The sequence below is a fragment of the Pelophylax lessonae genome, assembly GCF_965119305.1.
Source record: "Pelophylax lessonae genome assembly, chromosome: 4".
In the NCBI taxonomy this organism is placed as follows: Eukaryota; Metazoa; Chordata; class Amphibia; order Anura; family Ranidae; genus Pelophylax; species Pelophylax lessonae.
The window spans coordinates 222,860,442-222,881,496 of NC_138771.1; the positions used below are offsets into that span (position 1 = coordinate 222,860,442).

At 39.4% G+C, this 21,055-nt stretch overlaps 1 protein-coding gene across 1 annotated transcript in view; it reads right to left on the reverse strand.

Annotated features, from left to right (window-relative positions):
• The window catches only part of CPED1 (cadherin like and PC-esterase domain containing 1), a 459,182-nt gene that overhangs the window by 14,478 nt on the left and 423,649 nt on the right, over positions 1–21,055 (reverse strand). The window contains exon 20 of the mRNA XM_082256067.1: positions 15,356–15,443. Within this exon, the coding sequence (XP_082112193.1) occupies positions 15,356–15,443 (88 nt within the window). The remainder of the gene's footprint in view (positions 1–15,355; positions 15,444–21,055) is intronic.

Here is a 21,055-nt window from a genome sequence, read left to right on the forward strand (position 1 = left end):
CAAACCTTCCTGTTTATGACCGCCCTGTCATCTGTAAACCACAGACCACAACCACAGTCTATCAGTGCCCATCAGGGCAGCCTCATCAGTTCCCATAAGTTCAGCCTCATCAGTGCAGCATATCAGTGCTGACTTATCAGTGCAGCTTCATTAGTGCCCATCATTGCAGTTTATCAGTACCCACCATTGCCGCCTCATCAGTGGCCATCAGAGCAGCATATTAGTGCCCATCGGTGCAGCATATCAGTGCAGCCTTATGTCACTGGATTATTAAGATTACTCCTTTCTTTCAAGATTTGTGAACTTCTGTTTGCTGCCACTGATTGTAATCATAGGATTATTTCACTTATTTGTATAATGACTAGGAAGTCCGTAGTCATTATATAAATAAGTGAAATAATCAGTGGCAGCAAACACAACTCCAAATATCTTATAAGATTGGAGTAATCTTACTAACCCAGTGACATATTATGATAGCAGGTATGAGGTGAGAAGGGCCAAAATAATAATGAAATTGTGTACAATTAAAAGCCTTAATTGTATATGATGCAATTAAATATACTTGCTCAAGGACAAGGATGTTTAAAGAAGTGAAATTATATTATTGACATGATGCCTGCCATACCTGGGGGCGGAGGGGGGTAGGCGGAGCACTAGGCTGCAGTGCCACACTTATTAGCATTGGCGGCCGTCGGGCCAGTTGAAATAAGTATAGTTGGCAGACTGCGGTCTGTCCGAATGTCCTGACCGGCCAGTATTATCATACTGGCAGGTAGCAGTGTGACCGCTTCATGGGGATGCCAGACTGATTTGCCTCCTGGACCCTGCCCCCCAGCCCAATTCGCCCCATAAGACCCGGCAGGGACCCTTTTTGTGCGGGAGCCGAGAGGAGGCTGTTTTTTTTTTCCTGCGAGGTGCAGCTTTTTGCTGCCCCCCCCTGCAAAGTGCCGCCCTAGGCCTGGGCCTTGTTGGCCTAGGCCAAGATACAGTACTGACAACCATGTAGAGCAAAATCATACCTGATTGGACACAAACTGAATTTTGATGATTTGGGTGGGCCCTCATAATACAAAGTTTTGTAAAGGAGACTGCACAAATAATGTACAACTTGATTGCAACTTGTATAGAGCTTTTGAACTACAATGTACTGCATGTGTTCATATTCTACAGAATCTTACATATACAGTTCAGTAGTTTAGTTCTTGTCTCTACAGGAGCATACAGTCTTATTTCCTATCCATTTATTTCATACACATAGGGGTTCAATTACTATATGAATAGTGGTAGTTCACTTTGAAAAGTGTATGCTCACGTTTCTTGGTAAATAAAGTAAAGCTTTTTTCACTATGAAAGCCCAATCATGTTCAAAAGAAAAAAAAAAAAAGGTTTTAGTTTGCAGCTGATTGGATGATAAAAGTAAACAGAGCTTCAACTCATTCACTAAGCTTAAAGTGTTACCAAACCACTGGGCCCTGCATTCCCTGTATCTGGTCTACCACAGTACACAGGATATGGAAATGCAATTATTTTAGTAAAAATTAACTGCTAAATACATTTTCCTATCAGCAGTATATAGCAGTCTTGTTACTTTTATCAGTGTCTGGTTAAAGCTTGTAGAAGGAGTTTTTATTCTGCATTGATGGTCCTCTGCCCCTCTGTATGGATAGTGCTGATTGGCCCTGTGCTGATCATATGCACCCTCCAAAGAAAATAAAATTCTCTAGCAATACACACCAAACTGAGCATGTGCAGCCTGTCCCCTGGTTCTGTATTATGAGGAAATATATTGGGGACTGTGAAAGAAGGGAAGGATCAGAGAAAACCAGAACAAACAGCCTTTTTACACAGTGCAACCCCGTGATAAACCCCTTATATTCCACAGTGAGCATAACAAGCATGCCTTACTGCATATACACACTGATTTTACTGTTGTAGGTTTAGTAACACTTTAATGAAGATTGGAATCCTAGGCCTGAATTGGACAGGAACTTCAACACTATAAAAACTGCAAATTATTTTACTGTAATAAGTACCAAGGTCACTAAATGTGCAGCAAGGAAAAATATATGGTATTTGCAGGTCCCTTGCATATGAAAGTGTATTTCCTGTATATGGTGATTAATGACTCTTGGAGTTTCAGCTCCAGATGCAGAAGTATCATTTTTACTTTTGATATATTGTTTTAGAAATGTAATAGAAATTCAAGCTACAATATCAGAAGTTCATTAATAATGTAGGATTTCTTATAAAATCAGATACTGAAATGAAAGTGTTGTAACAGAATAGGTAATCAGCTGAATAATCATACAGGAAGTAATATTAACTTTTAGTGTACTAATCCAGTGCAAGCATAAAAGCAGTAATGCAAAACAGGTTCTGGGTGGTAAAAATCTTGCATACAGTACAGAATAATGGAAGATGCATAAACATGGTCTTTTCACAGCAATGTCTTTGTGAGGGTAACATGTTTGGAATGACCTTCGAGCCAAAGTCAACCATGATTTCAACCTGGACCCAAGCTATTCGCAGGTCACCAAACAGGCAAAATAACAACTTCAGCTCAGGAAGGTTTTACCCCCTCCAGAGCAGGCCATTTTTTGTATTACGGCACTGCGTTGCTACGATTGTGAAGTTGTGCAATGCTGTACCCAAATAAAATTGATGTCCTTGTCACTTGTAGCAGACCCGACACATTTCATTTAAAGAGGTTGTAAACCCTCTTGTATAACTTTTACCTATAGGTAAGCCTATATTAAGGCTTACCTATAGGTGCTATAAATATCTCCCAAACTTGCACCGTTTAGGAGATATTTACAGCGCAAACTGCCGATGACGTCATCGGCGCAGGCGCTCTGAGGGAATGGCCACCCGTGCTGTTCCTTCAGAGCTCAGTGATGTAATCGCGCCTCCGGCCAATCAGATGGCCGGAGGACGCGAACCCGGAAAGCGGGACGGCAGGACATGTCGCCGTCCTGTCGCTGAGGTGGCGGCACGGCGGGGGCTTCGTTTTAAGGTAAGTACTACATAATGAGCTAGTATGCGATGCATACTAGCTCATTATGCCTTTCTCTTTACAGGGCTTTTTTTTTCTCGGACTTTTTTTTTGACTTTACTTCCTCTTTAAAAATACATCATGTGGGGTGTCATGCCACAAGTATTGCTTCTTTATATACCTTTCGGGGGGTGATCCCCACAGATGCCTGTATCCCATCAGAGATTTTCTCTCCTGTGTGTATGGCTGTACTTCCTGATCTCGCCAAAATGGAGACCCCGAATTGGTTCTGTGGGCCAGATACATAGACAACATCCTCCTTCTTTGGAATGGCACAGAGGAATCTCTGAAGGCCTCCTTTGATGAGCTTAACGTGAATGAACGGGGTATAGTTTTAACTTATGAAGCTAGTTATAATATTCATTTTTTAGATTTGGAAATTGAGTTGAAAGAACGATGTTTCTCTTTTAAAACAGATCTTAAACCCACAGATCACAACGGTTTTATTCCAGTAGAGAGTTGTCACCACAAGAAATTGTTGCAATCGGTCCCCCGGAATCAGTTTCTTCATCTGGGAAGGAACTGTTCAGATACTTCAACTTTTTTACAACAATGCGAAACTCTGAAAGAGAGTTTATTGCTAAGGGCTATGATCATAAAGTAGAACTAGAAATTTCTAATGCGCTCAGTGTGGATAGAAAGTCCCTGTTGACTACCAGAACGAAGAATAGGGATGATGGGAGCTTTCATTAGGCTTTCTTTACTTCCTACTCCATCCAACACAGACATATACATCAAATTATCAACAAACACTGGGACGTTTTAAAAAACTATTGTGTTCTAGGCCCATTGTTACCTAATAGAGTGAAAATTATCTATAGAGGAGTGCTACCACTAAAAAATAACATTTCTCCTAATGTTATTAATCCCACAGGCAGGCCGTCCTTTTTCCATCAAATGTCTGGCTATTACCCATGCAAAAAATGCAATACATGCTTATATAACACAAGGGGAAGGATTAAAACACAAAGTTGCAGTTCTACGGTTACCAACTGTACATATGGTATCACACAGTATGATACTTATATAACCAAATGTGTTGTTTATCTTTTAACCTGCCCCTGCAAAAAACAATATGTGGGTAGTGTCTCCAGTCATTACTGGTAATGTCCCAATAGGGATCCGCGTGGCACAGAATTTACAATTATTGACCGATATGTGGCCCCATGGATTGGTGGTTCGAAAATCAGAGGAGTTTCACGTCTTGAAACCTTTTGGATTTATGAACTACGGTCTTATTCCCCATATGGGTTAAACATTAAATGGGACATCAATGCTTTTATTAACAATGCTTAAACCTATTTCTTGTATGTTGGCCTTTATTTTATGTTTAGGTTATATATATATTTTTTTGCAAATTTTGCATATCTGATTATGTGTATGTGATGTTGAGTACCTTTCAGGGGTTGACCTCACAATGGATATATTTATTCATTTTATATATATAATCATACATATCTATGTGGACATATAATACACATTATTTTTATATTTTTATATTTTTATTTATTGCAGCCTGTCCATAGATGCACAGTCAATGTTTATCTAATATAGTTCATATATTTATTTTCAGTTTTTGTGTTAATAGTTTTAATATTTCTATTTAAAAAATTGCTCTCTATTTCTGATGGTATGCCATAGGTTAAGGAGAGGTGGATCTTGAGCTTATGGTTTGTAAATTGTTTTCTCTAAATGAGGCTTGGATGTGTCAACATCGGCCTCTTCCTGTCTTTACATCCTCATAACGAGGCTTTGTTTCTTTTTCCTCCCTGTGGTCCCGTGTCAGGATCCACATCGAGGCTTGGAACACACACAGGAACTAGCATCATTATGCTATGTTACCCAAAATGAGGCTTGGAACGCACGCCTCGCCGCCATTTTGGCGAAATCAGGAAGTACAGCCATACACATAGGAGAGAAGATCTCTGACAGGATACGGGCATCTAATTGTGGGGATCAACCCCCGAAAGTTATATAAAGCAGAAATACTTGTGGCATGACACCCCAGATGATGTCTTTTTAGACTAAACGTGTCTGGTCTGCTCTGCTACAAGTGTTGTGATCATCTATTTTCATATACAACATCCATCAATTTCTCTCCCCTTGTGGAAGAATTTCTAGCTGTAGTCACCAGAAGTTACTGTTCCAATCATACCATATGGATGACATGCCTGGTTTGGAGGTGGTTTCCCTTTCTGAAGGATTTCTGGCATAAGCAATATAGTGACACCTATATTTTCCCTAGGCGTGAATGACCCAAAGAGTATACACTCTATTGGGCCCTAGATATCTGGAGTAAGCCTTCAATTTACTTGGTTCACTGGTGGTGGTTATTCACTTAAGATCACGGTCCTTTTATTCTCAAGAGGACTTATCTGCACATCGCGCTTTTGGAGGATTTATTATGGACCTTATCCATATAAAATTTACATTTACATTTACAAACTTGATGGACTATGAATTTTATTATTTTTATGGTTTATATGGACTTTTATGACTATCAATTTAGGTCACTTCACATTTGCGTTTTCTTTACCTGAATGTGCATGTATTGATTTATATGTACAATTTTTCACTACACGTGTTTAATTTTATTACCAGCGCTGCAATATCTATATCTCTTTTAACTATACACAATCCTAGAAAAGCCAAGAAGTGTCCACAGCCTTTCCATGTGATGAAATCACCAAGAAAACTGTACACAATCTACGCACAGCTAGGAAGTTTCCACAGCAAAGGGCTCTACATAATTGCGAGTCCGCAGATAACAATCGGCCATGAACTCGTTGAAAAACCAAAACATCCAATATAAAAAACCTCGGGACAGGAACAAATCAACACATTTGTCTATCCATTCTAACCGAGGCATTTAAAACATTCAACACATAATACGAAAATAAAATGAAAATAATAATAAAAAAAACATTTATGGGAAAAATATATATAAACTATGTTATGCAAGTATTAAAATTGTAAAAAATACCAGAATAATAAAAAGAGTCACTAGAAATTCGTACATCCACAGTTATCCTCACAACACAGGCATATAAAAAATCCACGATCTCATCTAAAACAATTTAAATCAAAATCCACATTCAAGCCAGCAGGGACAGAAATTTAAGTTTCATAGATCCAACATGATTCCCTGCGGCTCAATTGTCTAATAAAGTTGACCCCCCCCTGGAATGTTTTTTAACTCTTTTAATGCCTCAGAATTTGAGCCCCCTCAGATCTCAATTATGGCATAACCTGAGATGTCTGGAGACATTATGAGTTTTAAGACCTTTTTTGATGTTGTTTACATGTTCACCCAGATGGACATGGAGGGGTCTGGAAGTCCTTCCAATATATTGTAGACCACATCCACATTCTAACATGTAAACCACACATGTAGTGGAACATGTAATCAAGTCTTGTATTTTATATTGTTTATTAGTCACCAGGGCCAGAAACTCTTTACGTTTTTTAATGTTGAGTTTTGAATGTCTGCAGGCAGTACAGCGCCCACAGGCAATAGAAACCAGTCAAGAAAGAAAACAACCTATTTTCTGACTGAATGGATGGATCAATAACTCCTGGGGCTAGGCGGCCACGTAAGGAGGGTGCTTTCTTATATACAGTATGAATTGAGGTCGTGAAGGTAACACTCGACCCAGAACCTTGTCTTGTTTCAATATAGGCCAGTTCTTAAGAACAATTTTTTCAAATTTTCTATATCGAACGTTATAGTCCAGAATCAATTTAAAATTGTTATTGTTATATTGATATATTTTTTAAAAAAATGATTTAATTGTTTCTGTATTTCTTTACAGCATTTATTCTTTTATTTTATTTTGAATTTGTTTTTGTTTTTGTGCTGGTGTGGGGGCGTTGTATGTTCCCTGGTGTGGCGGGAGAACACTGCTCCGATTCTGGCGTTTTCTTTGTTGAGATGCCAGACGTGCACGTCACTTCCGGCCACAGCTGGTCCTGCTGGAAACTATATGTCCGAGCCGTTGCCCTCCCACCCCGCTATTTCCGGTCATGCGCATCCGCTTCTCGGGTGCGCACAGACAGAAGCTTACCCACCCACGCACCCGCCGTCAAATAGTCAGCGGGCAGGCATGAGGGTGGGGTTTTCCAGCTGGGGGCCATCTTCCTCCCCTGTAGAAATAGGAGAGCAGGATGGGGCTCCAGGCTAGATGCCGTTAGGATCTCTCAAGGAGAGAGAGGGGAGACACATTGGGGATCCACTCTTTTTTCCAACAGGTTAGTATACAATATTTTGAGATGGGGGGGACTCTGGCACATTAATGTCCTATTTGCTCTAACCTTTGGCATTTTTCTAAAATGGAAAAGTCTAAATACTGTTTGCTCAGTAAGCAATAATCAGACGGACCATCTTTCATATATAGGACAATTGGGTTCACGTATTTATAAAACATTTTTTGAGATATTTTTCGATTCACAAGTGAGTGCTTATTCATGATTTACACTCACACCCATATACTCTCTACATATATAATGTCTGGAGTAGTCCCCCCATTTTTCTCCCTATATATGTATATATATATATATATATATATATATATATATATATATATGTATAAAGTGACTCAGTATACTCTGAGTACACTGTATCTGTGTTTTTTTTACATATGTTTTTTACCTATTTGCTTTTTATGAAACACTGGAGAAATCTTTTAGATCAAGCTATCTTTACTCCTCCTGTTCCTAATATTTATGCACGCGTGCATGTATGAATTGCACGCAACATCACATATACACCTATAGGGACAGATATGTGTTCAATGGCCGATTACATCTTCCCAACTAGATGTCACATATACTGATTAATGTGTTGTATATGATAGGTGTTATTGGCCCCCAGTTGACACCCCTTTACTTGGAACACAAGAGTGAGATCCGTGGGGTATGTGGGCCTTCTGACCTCCCCTGTGCTGGGGCGGGGGTATCCGGGTCCCTCCCCCTCTATTCATCTTACGGCTCCAGATGCTCCATCAAAACCCACTTCCTTGTGGAAGCTAGGTAGGTACACCGCCAATATTCACATATATTATATTATAGTATATATATATATATATATATATATATGTGTGTGTGTTTGTGTTTTTTTTTTTTCTGCTGTACTACTGTATTGTAACTCATGTGTTTTGAGATAATTGTATATGAAGATTAATGTATTGTATATTTACATCTCCCAGTATTGACCAGGATCCCCTGAAGAAGCTACAAGCGAAACGCAAAGTGATCCTGTCATTTTTCAAAGATACCCGTGGAACTGAGAGAATCTCATCTCATACTACATGTTGTGTATATATATTTACTACGGGTATTCTCATTAGCCTTTCCCTCTTGTGTTGTAGGAGAGAACCTGTTATATATTGTACAGTATACCATGAGGAGATGTTGCACCTATTTTTTGTACTGATTTTATATACATATATATATATATATATATATATATATATATATATATATATATATATATATATATATATATTTTAATGATGTTAAAATAAAATGTATTTTTTATGCAAACATTTGAGTCTATTTCTCCCAGGGGCATGCGCCCCAGATTTCGTGCACAAAATCATGTACAGGTACATGGCCTCCCTGCTGCAGTATATAAGCGGTGGGGAGTCCGAAAGCGGTTACAAGCAATGGTTTGGTCAGTTTGCCCATCTGCCTGAACTTCCGGCTACTGCAGCCAGAAGTAAGCCATTTTGTGTATTACTACCACCACCAAATGACGACAGCTTCTCACAACCAGCCAGCTTGTTTCAAATTGTAAACAAGTAGCATACATCCCACACAATGTCATTGACCACATACAGTACGCACAGGTGCCTCCAGGGAAAGCAGCTTTCTGTGGGGGCACTGAATGAGGAGCAGCTTGGAGTGCCAGCGGTGGACTCCAGAAGAAGAATAGCAGGGCTGCTCTGTGCAAAGCTATTGCACAGAACAGGTAAGTATAGGCATGTTTTTTATTTTTATAAGACAATAACCTAAAGGTTTACAACCACTTTAAAAAAACAAAAATACAACTGACTCAAAGGCATTATACTATCACTTTAACCAACAGAGGCATCCCAGGTGAATACTGAGACAAAATCAACTACAAGATAAGCCACATAGACAGGTTTTTATTTGAGTAGTCAGAATAGATTGACTGGCTTGCGCTGAGAGGGAGCAAGCACTGAGATTGTAGCCACACCCTTTCCCACAAAAAACAAACACCCCATTCTTAAAACCACTAAAGTAATCCAGACTAGACTCACAGTTTTGGCAAAGAAAAGGCCGCGGCATTCTTTATTGGTTTTAATCTAAATGAAACACATCCCAAACATTTAAATTAATCATATAAAACCACTTTAATGAGAACAAAAGTTGTAATTTCTCAGTTTTCAGAACTCGAGCAACAGTAATCTTAAATTAACATAGAAAGTACAACGTCCCCCCTAGAAATCCAGGGTGACCCAACCACACAAAGCTGCTTGCGAAAAGGGTGGGGGGTGGGGGAGCTTCTTCCGCTGGTGCTCTTCGGATGCAAAAGGGGGAATGCTAAACCACCCTGACCTTATATAGCCTCCCTCCGCTTCCTACAAAATTCCCTAGCATCCCATTGGCTAATTCCTGCTCCATACTTAAAGGAACCTATTATTAACCTGATATTTTTACCATGCCTATAAGCCTTACACTAATTTTTTATGCTGAGGGTGGCCACAATCTCAAGCAAGTGGGCTCTTATTGTGCCCCCTTTTTTTTATCAACAGAACTAAGTAGGAAACTCAACCTATATATGTAATAAGAAGATACAGTTGTCCCATAGACACACATATTTATTAACTATACATAGAAGACAGCTTAAAAAATATTATACACACATATAAAATTATTATTTGCATTACGCTATTTTTTAACTACTTTACTCCCGCTCACATTGCTGCTACTGCAGCAATGTGGCTCGTTCCCGTCCAGCGATGTAGACCTACGTCGCTGGACTCCTCCCCCTGTAGGCGGCGCTCGCGCGCCGCCGGAGGCGCGCTCCCGCTGTTTTCAGTCACAGCGGGAGTCGGGCCAGGGGAGGAGCGGCGGCAATCGCCACCGCTCTTCCCCGATCGTCGGGGAATCGAGTGAGGAGATCCGCCCGCTTGTGTAAACACAAGCGGGCGGATCTCTGAAGTGACAGGCAGGGACAGATCGCAGTGTTCAGCATAGCTGAACATCCGATCTGTCCTTGTGTCACTCAGTGACCCCCCCCCCCACACGTTAGTAAGCACCAGGCATACATTAACCCCTCCCTCTCCAATAAAATTAACCCCTTCCCTGCCAGTGTCATTTTTACAGTAACAGTGCATATGTATAGCACTGATTACTGCAGTAATGTCACTGGTACCCCCAAAATTGTCAAAAATGTCAGTCAAGGGTCCGATCTGTCCGCCGCAATGTCGCAGTCCCGCAAAAAAAATCGCAGATCGCCGCCATTACGCGTTAAAAAAAACCACCAAAAATGACAGAAATCTTTCCCTTAGTTAGTAAACGCAATAACTTTTGCGCAAACCAATCAAAATACGCTTATCGTGATTTTTTTTACCAAACATAGGTAGCAGAAAACAAATTGGCCAAAAATTAAAAAAAATTAGATTTTTACATTTTTTGGGGGGGGGGGGGGGAATTTCATATAAAAAAATGTTAAAAATATTGTTATTTTTTCAAAATAAATGCTCTTTTTTTGTTTATAGCGCAAAAAGTAAAAATCGCACAGGTGATCAAATACCACCAAAAGAAAGCTATGTTTGTGGGAAAAAAAGGACATAAATTTCGTTTGGGTACGGTGTTGCACGACCGCGCAATTGTCAGTTAAAGTCGCACAGTGCCGAATCGCAAAAAGTGGCCTGGACGTAAGACAGCAAAATCCTCCGGTGGTAAAGTGGTTAAACACTCTAAATGCACTAGATTTCCTTTACAATCTTCAAAAAGATGATTTGAAACCAAGAGTTAACCACAAGCTAAACACACATTTTTGTGTTGCAATTGAATATGCCTATACATTATAAACATATGCACTTCAACTGGATTTACCTCATTTGTCCTTAATCTGTGCATACAATATTTTACGTATCTGTTCTTATGATGTCAAAGTAACACACTATCACAGCAGGTCCTTCACATGATGGACAATATTACATATGCATTTATTTTAGAACCATGGGCTCTTGTTGATAGTATCTTCGCTCAACATACCTAATTATCATTATAGTCAAGTATGAGCTACTGCCAATAAATACATGGTTAGTATCCAAATAGAAAGTCTAACATGAAACTTCCCTTAACTTGTTATTCAGCAGACAAACAGCCTGCACTGTTTAAACTGATGTAGTTCAGCACAATAGAGGAAAATCTGGTGTGTTTACTGTGCGGTTGTTTGGTCATATGGAGCAGACAGTGTCGGGAATGTGTTTGCAAGTCACCTTGGATGTGTTATGTGAGCTTTCTGAGTCCACATGGACCACAGCCAGTGCTACACATATGGGGAGAGTTATGCAGTAATGTTATAAAACTAAAGCTAGCTGCGCAATACACAGCAATTATTTTATTTTCAGGTGATGACTCTACTGTCAAGTGTACCCTTTCGCTCATAAGGGCCAGTATTGGAATAGACATGACTGTAGAAATGCTAGCAAGTTTGACTAATGTTTGGGCACTGTGCTAAGGTAAAGCATATGGATTTGATTACTACTGACTTGTAAAGCAGACATATATGTTATATTGAAATGTACAAAAACATGATAATGTATAGGATTTAGATGTGGGGCAATTCATGGTTTCTATTATCTGCAGCAAAATGTCAGAACTAGAGATGTTTAGATAAAACACTGATGTTCTCAGTTAACTTTTTGGAGCTTTTAATAATATAAAATTATATAAACTGAGCAATAGTCTGGTTTAGGCCAGTGCCACCAATCAGATAAAAGACCTTAGTAGTTTTGTGTGGCCATACTACTGAAAACTGATGTAAAACACGAGACTTAGCACAAAATTTTCTTTACAAGAAACCGATAAATACGTCCCTATATATCAATTTTTATTCAGATTGCTTGACAATTCTACTTTGGTAGATGTCCTCAAAATGTCCTTTTTTCCCACAAATCAAGCTTTCTTTTGGTGGTATTTGATCACCTCTGCAGTTTTTATTTTTTGCAATATAAACAAAAAAAGACCCACAATTTTGGAAAAAAAAACAATATTACAATACAGGTGATAGTGAGCGAATACCACGCACTGGCAGATGGAAGCCCATGCCTATAGATTTTATGATTACCAAAATAGCAGGCAGATTTTTCCTGCAAAAAAAATAATTTTTATAATTCACTATAGAACTTTTATATGCTCTTTTAAAAATGTGAAATGTCAGTAAAAGTTTATACATTTGGAAAACAAACGACAATATAAATGTGCAAACCTGTATTCTTATATACCAGTCTTTCTCAACCTATGTGGCAAATGAGGTTTAATGTTGATAAATGTAAAGTTATGCACTTGGGGGCTAAGAATATGCATACATCGTACATACTAGTTGGAGTACAACTGGGAGAATCCATAGCGGAGAAGGATCTGGGTGTTTCTGGTAGATCATAAGGTTAATAATAGGATGCAAGGCCAAGCTGCGGTTTCCAAAGCAAGCAAAGTCCTGTCTTGTATTAAGAGAGGTATGGACTGCAGAGCGAGAGATATCATTTTGCCCCTGTACAAATCATTAGTAAGACCTCATCTGGAATATGCAGTACAGTTTTGGGCACCAGTTCTTAAAAAGGATATGAGGGAACTGGAGAAAGAGTTCAGAGAAGGGCAACCAAACTGATAAGAGGCACGGAGGAGCTCAGCTATGAGGAAAAACAATATTTTTTATTTTCTGCTATAAAACATACCCATAAAAAAAATTCCTCATCAATTTAGGCCAGTATGTATTCTGTTACATATTTTTAGTAAAAAAAAAAAAAAAAAACCCCAATAATTTTATATTGATTGGTTTGCGCAAAAGTATAGTGTCTACAAACTATGGGATAGATTTATGGACTTTTTTTTTTTGGACTTTCTATTTTTTTATTGTTTTTGCTAGTAATGACACGGACCAGAGCTCCTCATCACATGCACAAAACACAGCAACATCAGTGATGCATGCAAAGGTAAATAAAACTTTGCGTGTATCACCGATGTTGCTGTGTTTTCTGAGGACATCTTGGATTAATAGTCTTTAAGATCTCAGGCTTAAAACACAGATTTTTTTTGGTAATTACACTTGCACATCAAGGTACCTCTGCAAAGTGTGGTCCCCTAACTCTAAGCTGTCTATGTTCCCATTTTGGGCATATACAGTATATACACTATATTGTCAAAAGTATTGCGACACTTGCCTTCACACGCATATGAACTTTAACGGCATCCCAGTCTTAGTCCATAGGGTTCAATATTGAGTTGGCCCACCTTTGCAGCTATAAGAACTTCAACTCTTCTGGGAAAGCTGTTAAAAAGGTTTAGGAGTGTGTCTATGGGAATGTTTGACCATTCTTCCAGAAGTGCACTTGTGAGGTCAGGCACTGATACTGGACAAGAAGGCCTGGCTCGCAGTCTCCACTCTAATTCATCCCAAAGGTGTTCTATTGGCTTGAGGTCAGGACTCTGTGCAGGCAAATCAATTTTTTCTACCCCAAACTCGCTCATTCATGTCTTTATGGACATTTAATGCTTTGTCATGTTGGAACTGAAAGGGGCCATCCCCAAAAAACGTTGGGAGTATGAAATTGTCCAAAACGTCTTGGTATGCCAAAGCCTTAAGAGTTCCCTTCACTGGAACTAAGGGGCCAAGCCCAACCCCTGAAAAACAACCCCACACCATAACCCCCCCCCCCACCAAATGATTTGAAATTTGGAGAAGTGAACAAAGCCAGGTCCACAAAAACATGGATGAGTGAGTATGGGGTGGAAGAACTTGACTGGCTTGCACAGAGTCCTGACTTCAACCTGATAAAACACCTGTAAAGGGTTGGCCAACTCAATATTGAACCCTACAGACTATGACTGGGATGCCAATAAAGTTGATATGCGTGTCCCAATACTATTGACAATATAGTGTATGTCAATGAATAAATTGAAAGCAGGTATGCCTTGGAGTTATTGTTCTGTCAGTTTCCCTGAACATGTGTACTTTTTCATTTTCTAGTTATAACTACCCAGAGCTAGATTAGATATTTAGAGGCAAGGCTGCTGCAAAAGGCTTCTCCACTCATCACAGGTTAACGGCTATGTCAGAGTGAGGTTTGCGCACAATTTGTGACCCCGCCACTGGCCACATGCAGTCACCTACTCTTACATCTTGTCCTTGTCAAGTTTGCAAACTTTTTAATGTAAGTGTAGTCACTGTTGTTATATTATTTTTTTTAAATACAATTGTAAAAGATCCCACATTAGGTTGGTATTACAATATTCTTTTTATAGTGATGTGCATGTTCTTGACTTCACTTTGGCCTGCAAGACTGAAAAGCATTAGTTTATATAGCTATCGTCTCATATTGCATCTTAATACTCATTGCCATTTCTGTTTTTATTTAAATCTGTTATAGATGATTTTATTATACAACAAAACCAGGCACTAATCTTAAATATATGGGCAATGATATTAGATCAGTTACCAGATACCAACCTTTTCATGATAGGAATATTTGCCAAGTTTAATTTGGTAGTTAGCAAATATGCGGTACTGTGCACGAACATTTGTAAAGATAATGACAGATATCTAAGTTGCATACCTGGAACAGTTTTAGAGTTTAATTTTGGAAGGAAGCCCCTATTTGAATCCCCTAAACCCATTTTGAAAATATTTAAATACAACTACAGACCTTTAGATCAGGCTGGTCCTATTTGACTCTTGCTCAGTAGCACTAGCAACTACTCACAGTTTACCACTTCAGGGAAGCTGTAAATATATATGTTCTTGCTTTACAACATTCATTATTAATTTTAATAAGTTGTAATATTTCAGTTTGGAAGTAAATAATATGACAAGTTTGAGTATTCATTTCCAGCCAGGTAAACCCAAGATAATGTATCCCATTTTCTTAGCACTTAAGAGGTATTACCCAAATGAAGAACAGTGTATAGGGCTGCTTCCTCAAGGGAGAAAGATGCCCTAGGGGTTGGCATATACAATCCAAAAAACAGCTTACTGGTGTAAAGGTTTTTCTATATACAGTAAACACGAGCATAATCAGATTAATAGTTTCAATATGTCATAATACTTACAGGTGATAGTGAGCGAATACCACGCACTGGCAGATGGAATCCCATTCCTATAGATTTTATGATTACCAAAATAGCAGGCAGATTTTTCCTGTAAAAAAATTATTTTTTTAATTCACTATAGAACTTTTATATGCTCTTTTGAAAATGTGAAATGTCAGTAAATGTTTATACATTGGAAAACAAATGACAATATAAATGTGCAAACCTGTATTCTTATAAACCAGCCTTTCTCAACCTATGTGGCAAATTAGGTTTAATGTTGATAAATGTAAAATTATGCACTTGGGGGGTAAGAATATGCAAGCATCTTACATACTAGGTGGAGTAAAACTGGGGGAATCCATAGCGGAGAAGGATTTGGGTGTTCTGGTGGATCATAAGCTTAATAATAGCATGCAATGTCAAGCTGCGGTTTCCAAAGCAAGCAAAGTCCTGTCTTGTATTAGGAGAGGTATGGACTCCAGAGAGAGAGATATCATTTTCCCCCTGTACAAATCATTAGTAAGACCTCATCTGGAATATGCAGTTCAGTTTTGGGCACCAGTTCTCAAAAAGGATAATGGGGAACTGGAGAAAGTGCAGAGAAGGGCAACCAAACTGATAAGAGGCATGGAGGAGCTCAGCTATGAGAAAATATCAGAGGAACTGAAGTTATTCTCTCTTGAGAAGAGGAGATTAACCTCTTTACGATCGCCCGCCGCAGATGTACTGCGGCAGGCAGCTGCTCCCAAGTGAATCGGCGTACTTGTACGGCGCTCGCTCTCAGGCGGCTAGGGGGTGAGCGCGCACCGCCGCCGGGGCGCTCCCGCCCCTGCTCATCAGCGGGGAAGCCGATGCAGCGGGCAGACGGCTCTAATTGCCGCCTGACACCCACGATCGTTCCCCGCTGAGAGAGAACGGTCAGCTGTTGTAAACACATAGAGCCCATGTGATCCTTCTATATGTCTCTATGGCCATTTCAGAAGCCACGCCCCCCCACAGTTAGAATCACTCCCCTAGGCTCACATTTAACCCCTTGATCACCCATAATGTTAACCCCTTCCCTGCCAATGTCATTATTACAGTAACAGTGCATATTTTTTGCACTGATTACTCTCAGTCAGGGGTCCGATCTATCCACCGCAATGTCGCAGTCCCGCAAAAAAAATCGCAGATTGCCGCCATTACTAGTAAAAAAAAAAAACAATAAAAATGACATAAATCTTTCCCCTAGTTAGTAGATGCGATAACTTTTGCGCAAACCAATCAAAATACACTTATAGCAGAAAACAAATTGGTCTAAATTGTTAAAAAACTTTGATTTAAAATTTATTTTTTGAGAATGTCATATAGCAGAATGTGAAAAATATTGTTTTTCTTTTCCAGAATTGTCGCTCTTTTTTTTTTGTTTATAGCGCAAAAAAAAAAAAATCGCACAGATGATTGGATGTCAGCAAGAAAATTGGCTCCTTACGTTGGTTGCCAGTGCAGACACGAGCTCCAACCTTTATTGCTCACTGCTCAAAGGATTCCTAGCAACATCTCCTTCTCTGGAACAATGGATATAGCAGGTGCGTGCACCAAAGTTGTTTATTTTCATAACTCCAGAAGTTGACTGCTCTTTTATGAAATAGTAAAAAAAATGCAGCAAATGGTTCATACAAAGTATTGGTTTCCAGCAGAGACAGAAAAAATATACAGAGCCACGTTGTCAGACCTATTTGAGAAAGTGGCTGCTATTTATTTGTCTACTACAGTGGAAAATTAGCATTTACTTTCCTAATTTAATAATCACAATGTTTTCAGTATTTTTCTGATAGGCAAACAACAGGGGGAGGGCAAATCTGTTTGAGACTGTAATAAACAGTATTTTTGTACTGGCTTATCACTGCTGATCTGCATGAGGTACCACATACATAAGGTCTACTGCACCGCAATAGTACTAATATTATTGTGACTTCTTCACGCCACCATCCTATGGCACCCATCGTACCCACAAAAATTAGATGACATTTAAATTGTAATTGGGCTGGTGAGAGTCTAGCAATAGGTCATGGTTTCATATATGAAATGCATTGAGCTGACCACATGTAACAGTCTGATTGTAACAATTATGTAGAGCAAAAGCATACCTGATTGGATACAAACTGAATTGATGGCTTGGGTAGGTCCTCGTATTACAAAGTTTTGTAAAGGAGACTGCACAAATAATGTACAACCAGATTGTAAATTTTATAGGGAGTTTTATAACCAGAAAGACTGTATGTGTTCATATTCTACAGAATCTTACATATACAGTTTAGTAGTTTATTTCTTGTCTCTACAGGAGCATACAATCTTATTTCCTATCCATTTATTTCAGACACATAGGGGTTCAATCACTATATGAATAGTGGTAGTTCACTTTCAAAAGTCTATACTCATTTTGCTTGGTAAATAAGGTACAGGTTTATATACTATGAAAGCCCAATCCAATGCAAGAGAAATAAAAAAAATAAAAAAAAAAGTTTTTGTTTGCACCTGATTGGATGATAAAAGTGAACACAGCTTCAACTCATTCATTAAGCTTAAAGTGTTACTAAACCAGGAGCCTGCATTCACTATATCTGATCTCCCACAGTACACAGAACATGGAAATGCAATTATTTTAGTAAATATAAACTGCTAAATACCTTTTCTCATCAGCAGTATATAGCAGTCTTGTTACTTCTATCAGTGTCTGGTTAAAGCTTGTAGGAGAAGTTTTTTTTCTGCTCTGATGGTCCTATCAGGATGCAGGACCCCTGACCCTCTATTTGGACAGTGCTAATTGATCACATGCACTCTCCCAAGAAAAAGAAAATCTCTCTAGCAATACACACCAAACTGAGCATGTGCAGCCTGTCTCCTGGTTCTGTATTATCAGGAAATATATTGGGGACTCTGGAAGAAGGGGATGATCAGAGAAGACAGGATCAAACAGCTCTTTTGCACAGTGCAGAGGATTAACCCCTTATATTCCACAGTGAATATAACAAGTATGCTTTACTGCATATACAGGCTGATATCACTGTTGTAGGTTTAGTAACACTTTAATGAAGATTGACTTTGCAAAGTAAACATGCTCTATTCTTTTAGTAAATTAACAGGCGCTATGGTCAATCTTGAGGAAAGACAATAAAATTCACAGATTATGTTTTAGATTATGGTTAATAAACTAGAGCTCTGGGAAGCCCATACAAATACTGGGAAACAATCCAATTCATGAAGGTGGAATCCTAGGTCGGAATTGGACAGGAACTTCAACACATTAAAAACTGCAAATTATTTTACAGTAATAAGTACCAAGGTCACTAAATGGGCTGCAAGGAAAAATAGATGGTATTTGCAGGTCCCTTGCATACGAAAGTGTATTTCCTGTATATATGGTGATTAATGATTCTTGGAGCTTCAGCTTCAGATGCAGAAGTATCATTTTTACTTTTAGATGTTTGATATATTACTTAGAAATGTAAAATAAATTCAAGCTACAATATCAGAATTTCATTAATAATTTAGGATTTCTTATGGAACCAGTTACTGAAATGAAAGTGTTGTAACAGAATAGGTAATCAGCTGAATAATCATACAGGAAGTAATATTAACTTTTAGTGTACTAATCCAGTGATAACATAAAATCAGTAATACAAAACAGGTTCTGGGTGGTAACAATCTTGCATACAGTACAGAATAATGGAAGATGCATAAACATGGTCTTTTCACAGCAATGTCTTTGTGAGGGTAACATGTGGCAGCTAGGAATGCCAGAGTCAACCATGATTTCAACTTGGACCCAAGCTATTCACAGGTTACCAAACAGGCAAATGAAAAGGACTGATTTAGTCAGTTTGGTCCTGATGAAGCGTGTGTCACGCATGCAAAACGCGTTGACTAGTGTTGAGCGAACACGGACTGTATTATTCGTGTTCGTACCGAATAATTGGATTTTTTTTACCCGAACACGGACACGGACACTTTACTGTATGTTCGGGTAAAAATCCGTGTTCGGTCGTTTTATTTCCGGGTTTTGCATGCTTTGGCGCTCTTTTCATGGCGGGCTTTCAACAGCCAATCAACAATCGTTTAACTGGTGTGCCTTAAGCCATCCCAGCCATGCCTGCAAATGTCTTAGTAGCTGTGATTGGCCGTCTGAAGCATGTGACCAAGTCTTTATAAGTTCGAGGCAGCCGCCGCAGTAGCGTCATTCTGCTGCTTAGCTAAGGGACAGAGCACACATCAATGTGCTGGCTGCTGATTAGGGAAAGATAGGCAGGAAAAAAACATTTGTGTCCGGATAGAATTGAGGGACAGGTCGGAGTGTTTAGGCAGGGCGAGTTGTAGGCATTTTAGGGATAGAGTCTGCTGAATTATAGGGTCAGTGTCTTCTACAAACTACAATCGATATTGCTGTGTGGGGGGTGGGGTGAATCTGCACTCAATCCTGATCTACGATCTCTTCTCAATCCTGTTAGGGACAGAGTCTGCTGAATTTTAGGGAAACTGTGTTCTACAAACTACAATCGATATTGCTGTGTGGTGTGGGATTGGAGATAGGCAGGTGTCAGTGATCCACATCCATTTTTCTGTGTGTGAGCTGCAGTGAACACAATCTTTTTGGGCTGCAGTGAACACAATCTTTTTGGGCTGCAGTGAACACAATCTTTTTGGGCTGCAGTGAACACAATCTTTTTGGGCTGCAGTGAACACAATCTTTTTGGGGTGCAGTGAACAAAATCTTTTTGGGGTGCAGTGAACACAATCCTTTTTGGTGTGCAGTGAACACAATCTTTGTGGGGTGCAGTGAACAAAATCCTTTGTGGGGTGCAGTGAACACAATCTTTTTGGGGTGCAGTGAACAAAATCCTTTTTGGGGTGCAGTGAACAACATCCTTTTTGGGGTGCAGTGAACACAATCTTTTTGGGGTGCAGTGAACAAAATCCTTTGTGGGGTGCAGTGAACACAATCTTTTTGGGGTGCAGTGAACACAATCTTTTTGGGGTGGAGTGAACAACATCCTTTTTGGGGTGCAGTGAACAAAATCCTTTTTGGGGTGCAGTCAACAAAATCATTTTTGGGGTGCAGTGAACACAATCTTTTTGGGGTGCAGTGAACACAATCTTTGTGGGGTGCAGTGAACACAATCTTTTTGGGGTGGAGTGAACAACATCCTTTTTGGGGTGCAGTGAACAACATCCTTTTTGGGGTGCAGTGAACACAATCTTTTTGGGGTGCAGTGAACACAATCTTTGTGGGGTACAGTGAACAGAATCTTTGTGGGGTGCAGTGAACACAATCTTTGGGGGGTACAGTGAACACAATCTTTTTGGGGTGCAGTGAACACAATCTTTGTGGGGTGCAGTGAACACAATCTTTTTGGGGTGGAGTGAACAAAATCATTTTTGGGGTGCAGTGAACAACATCCTTTTTGGGGTGCAGTGATCAAAATCCTTTTTGGGGTGCAGTGAACACAATCTTTTTGGGGTGCAGTGAACAAAATCCTTTGTGGGGTGCAGTGAACAGAATCTTTGTGGGGTGCAGTGAACACAATCTTTGGGGGGGTACAGTGAACACAATCTTTTTGGGGTGCAGTGAACACAATCTTTGTGGGGTACAGTGAACAGAATCTTTGTGGGGTGCAGTGAACACAATCTTTGGGGGGTACAGTGAACACAATCTTTTTGGGGTGCAGTGAACACAATCTT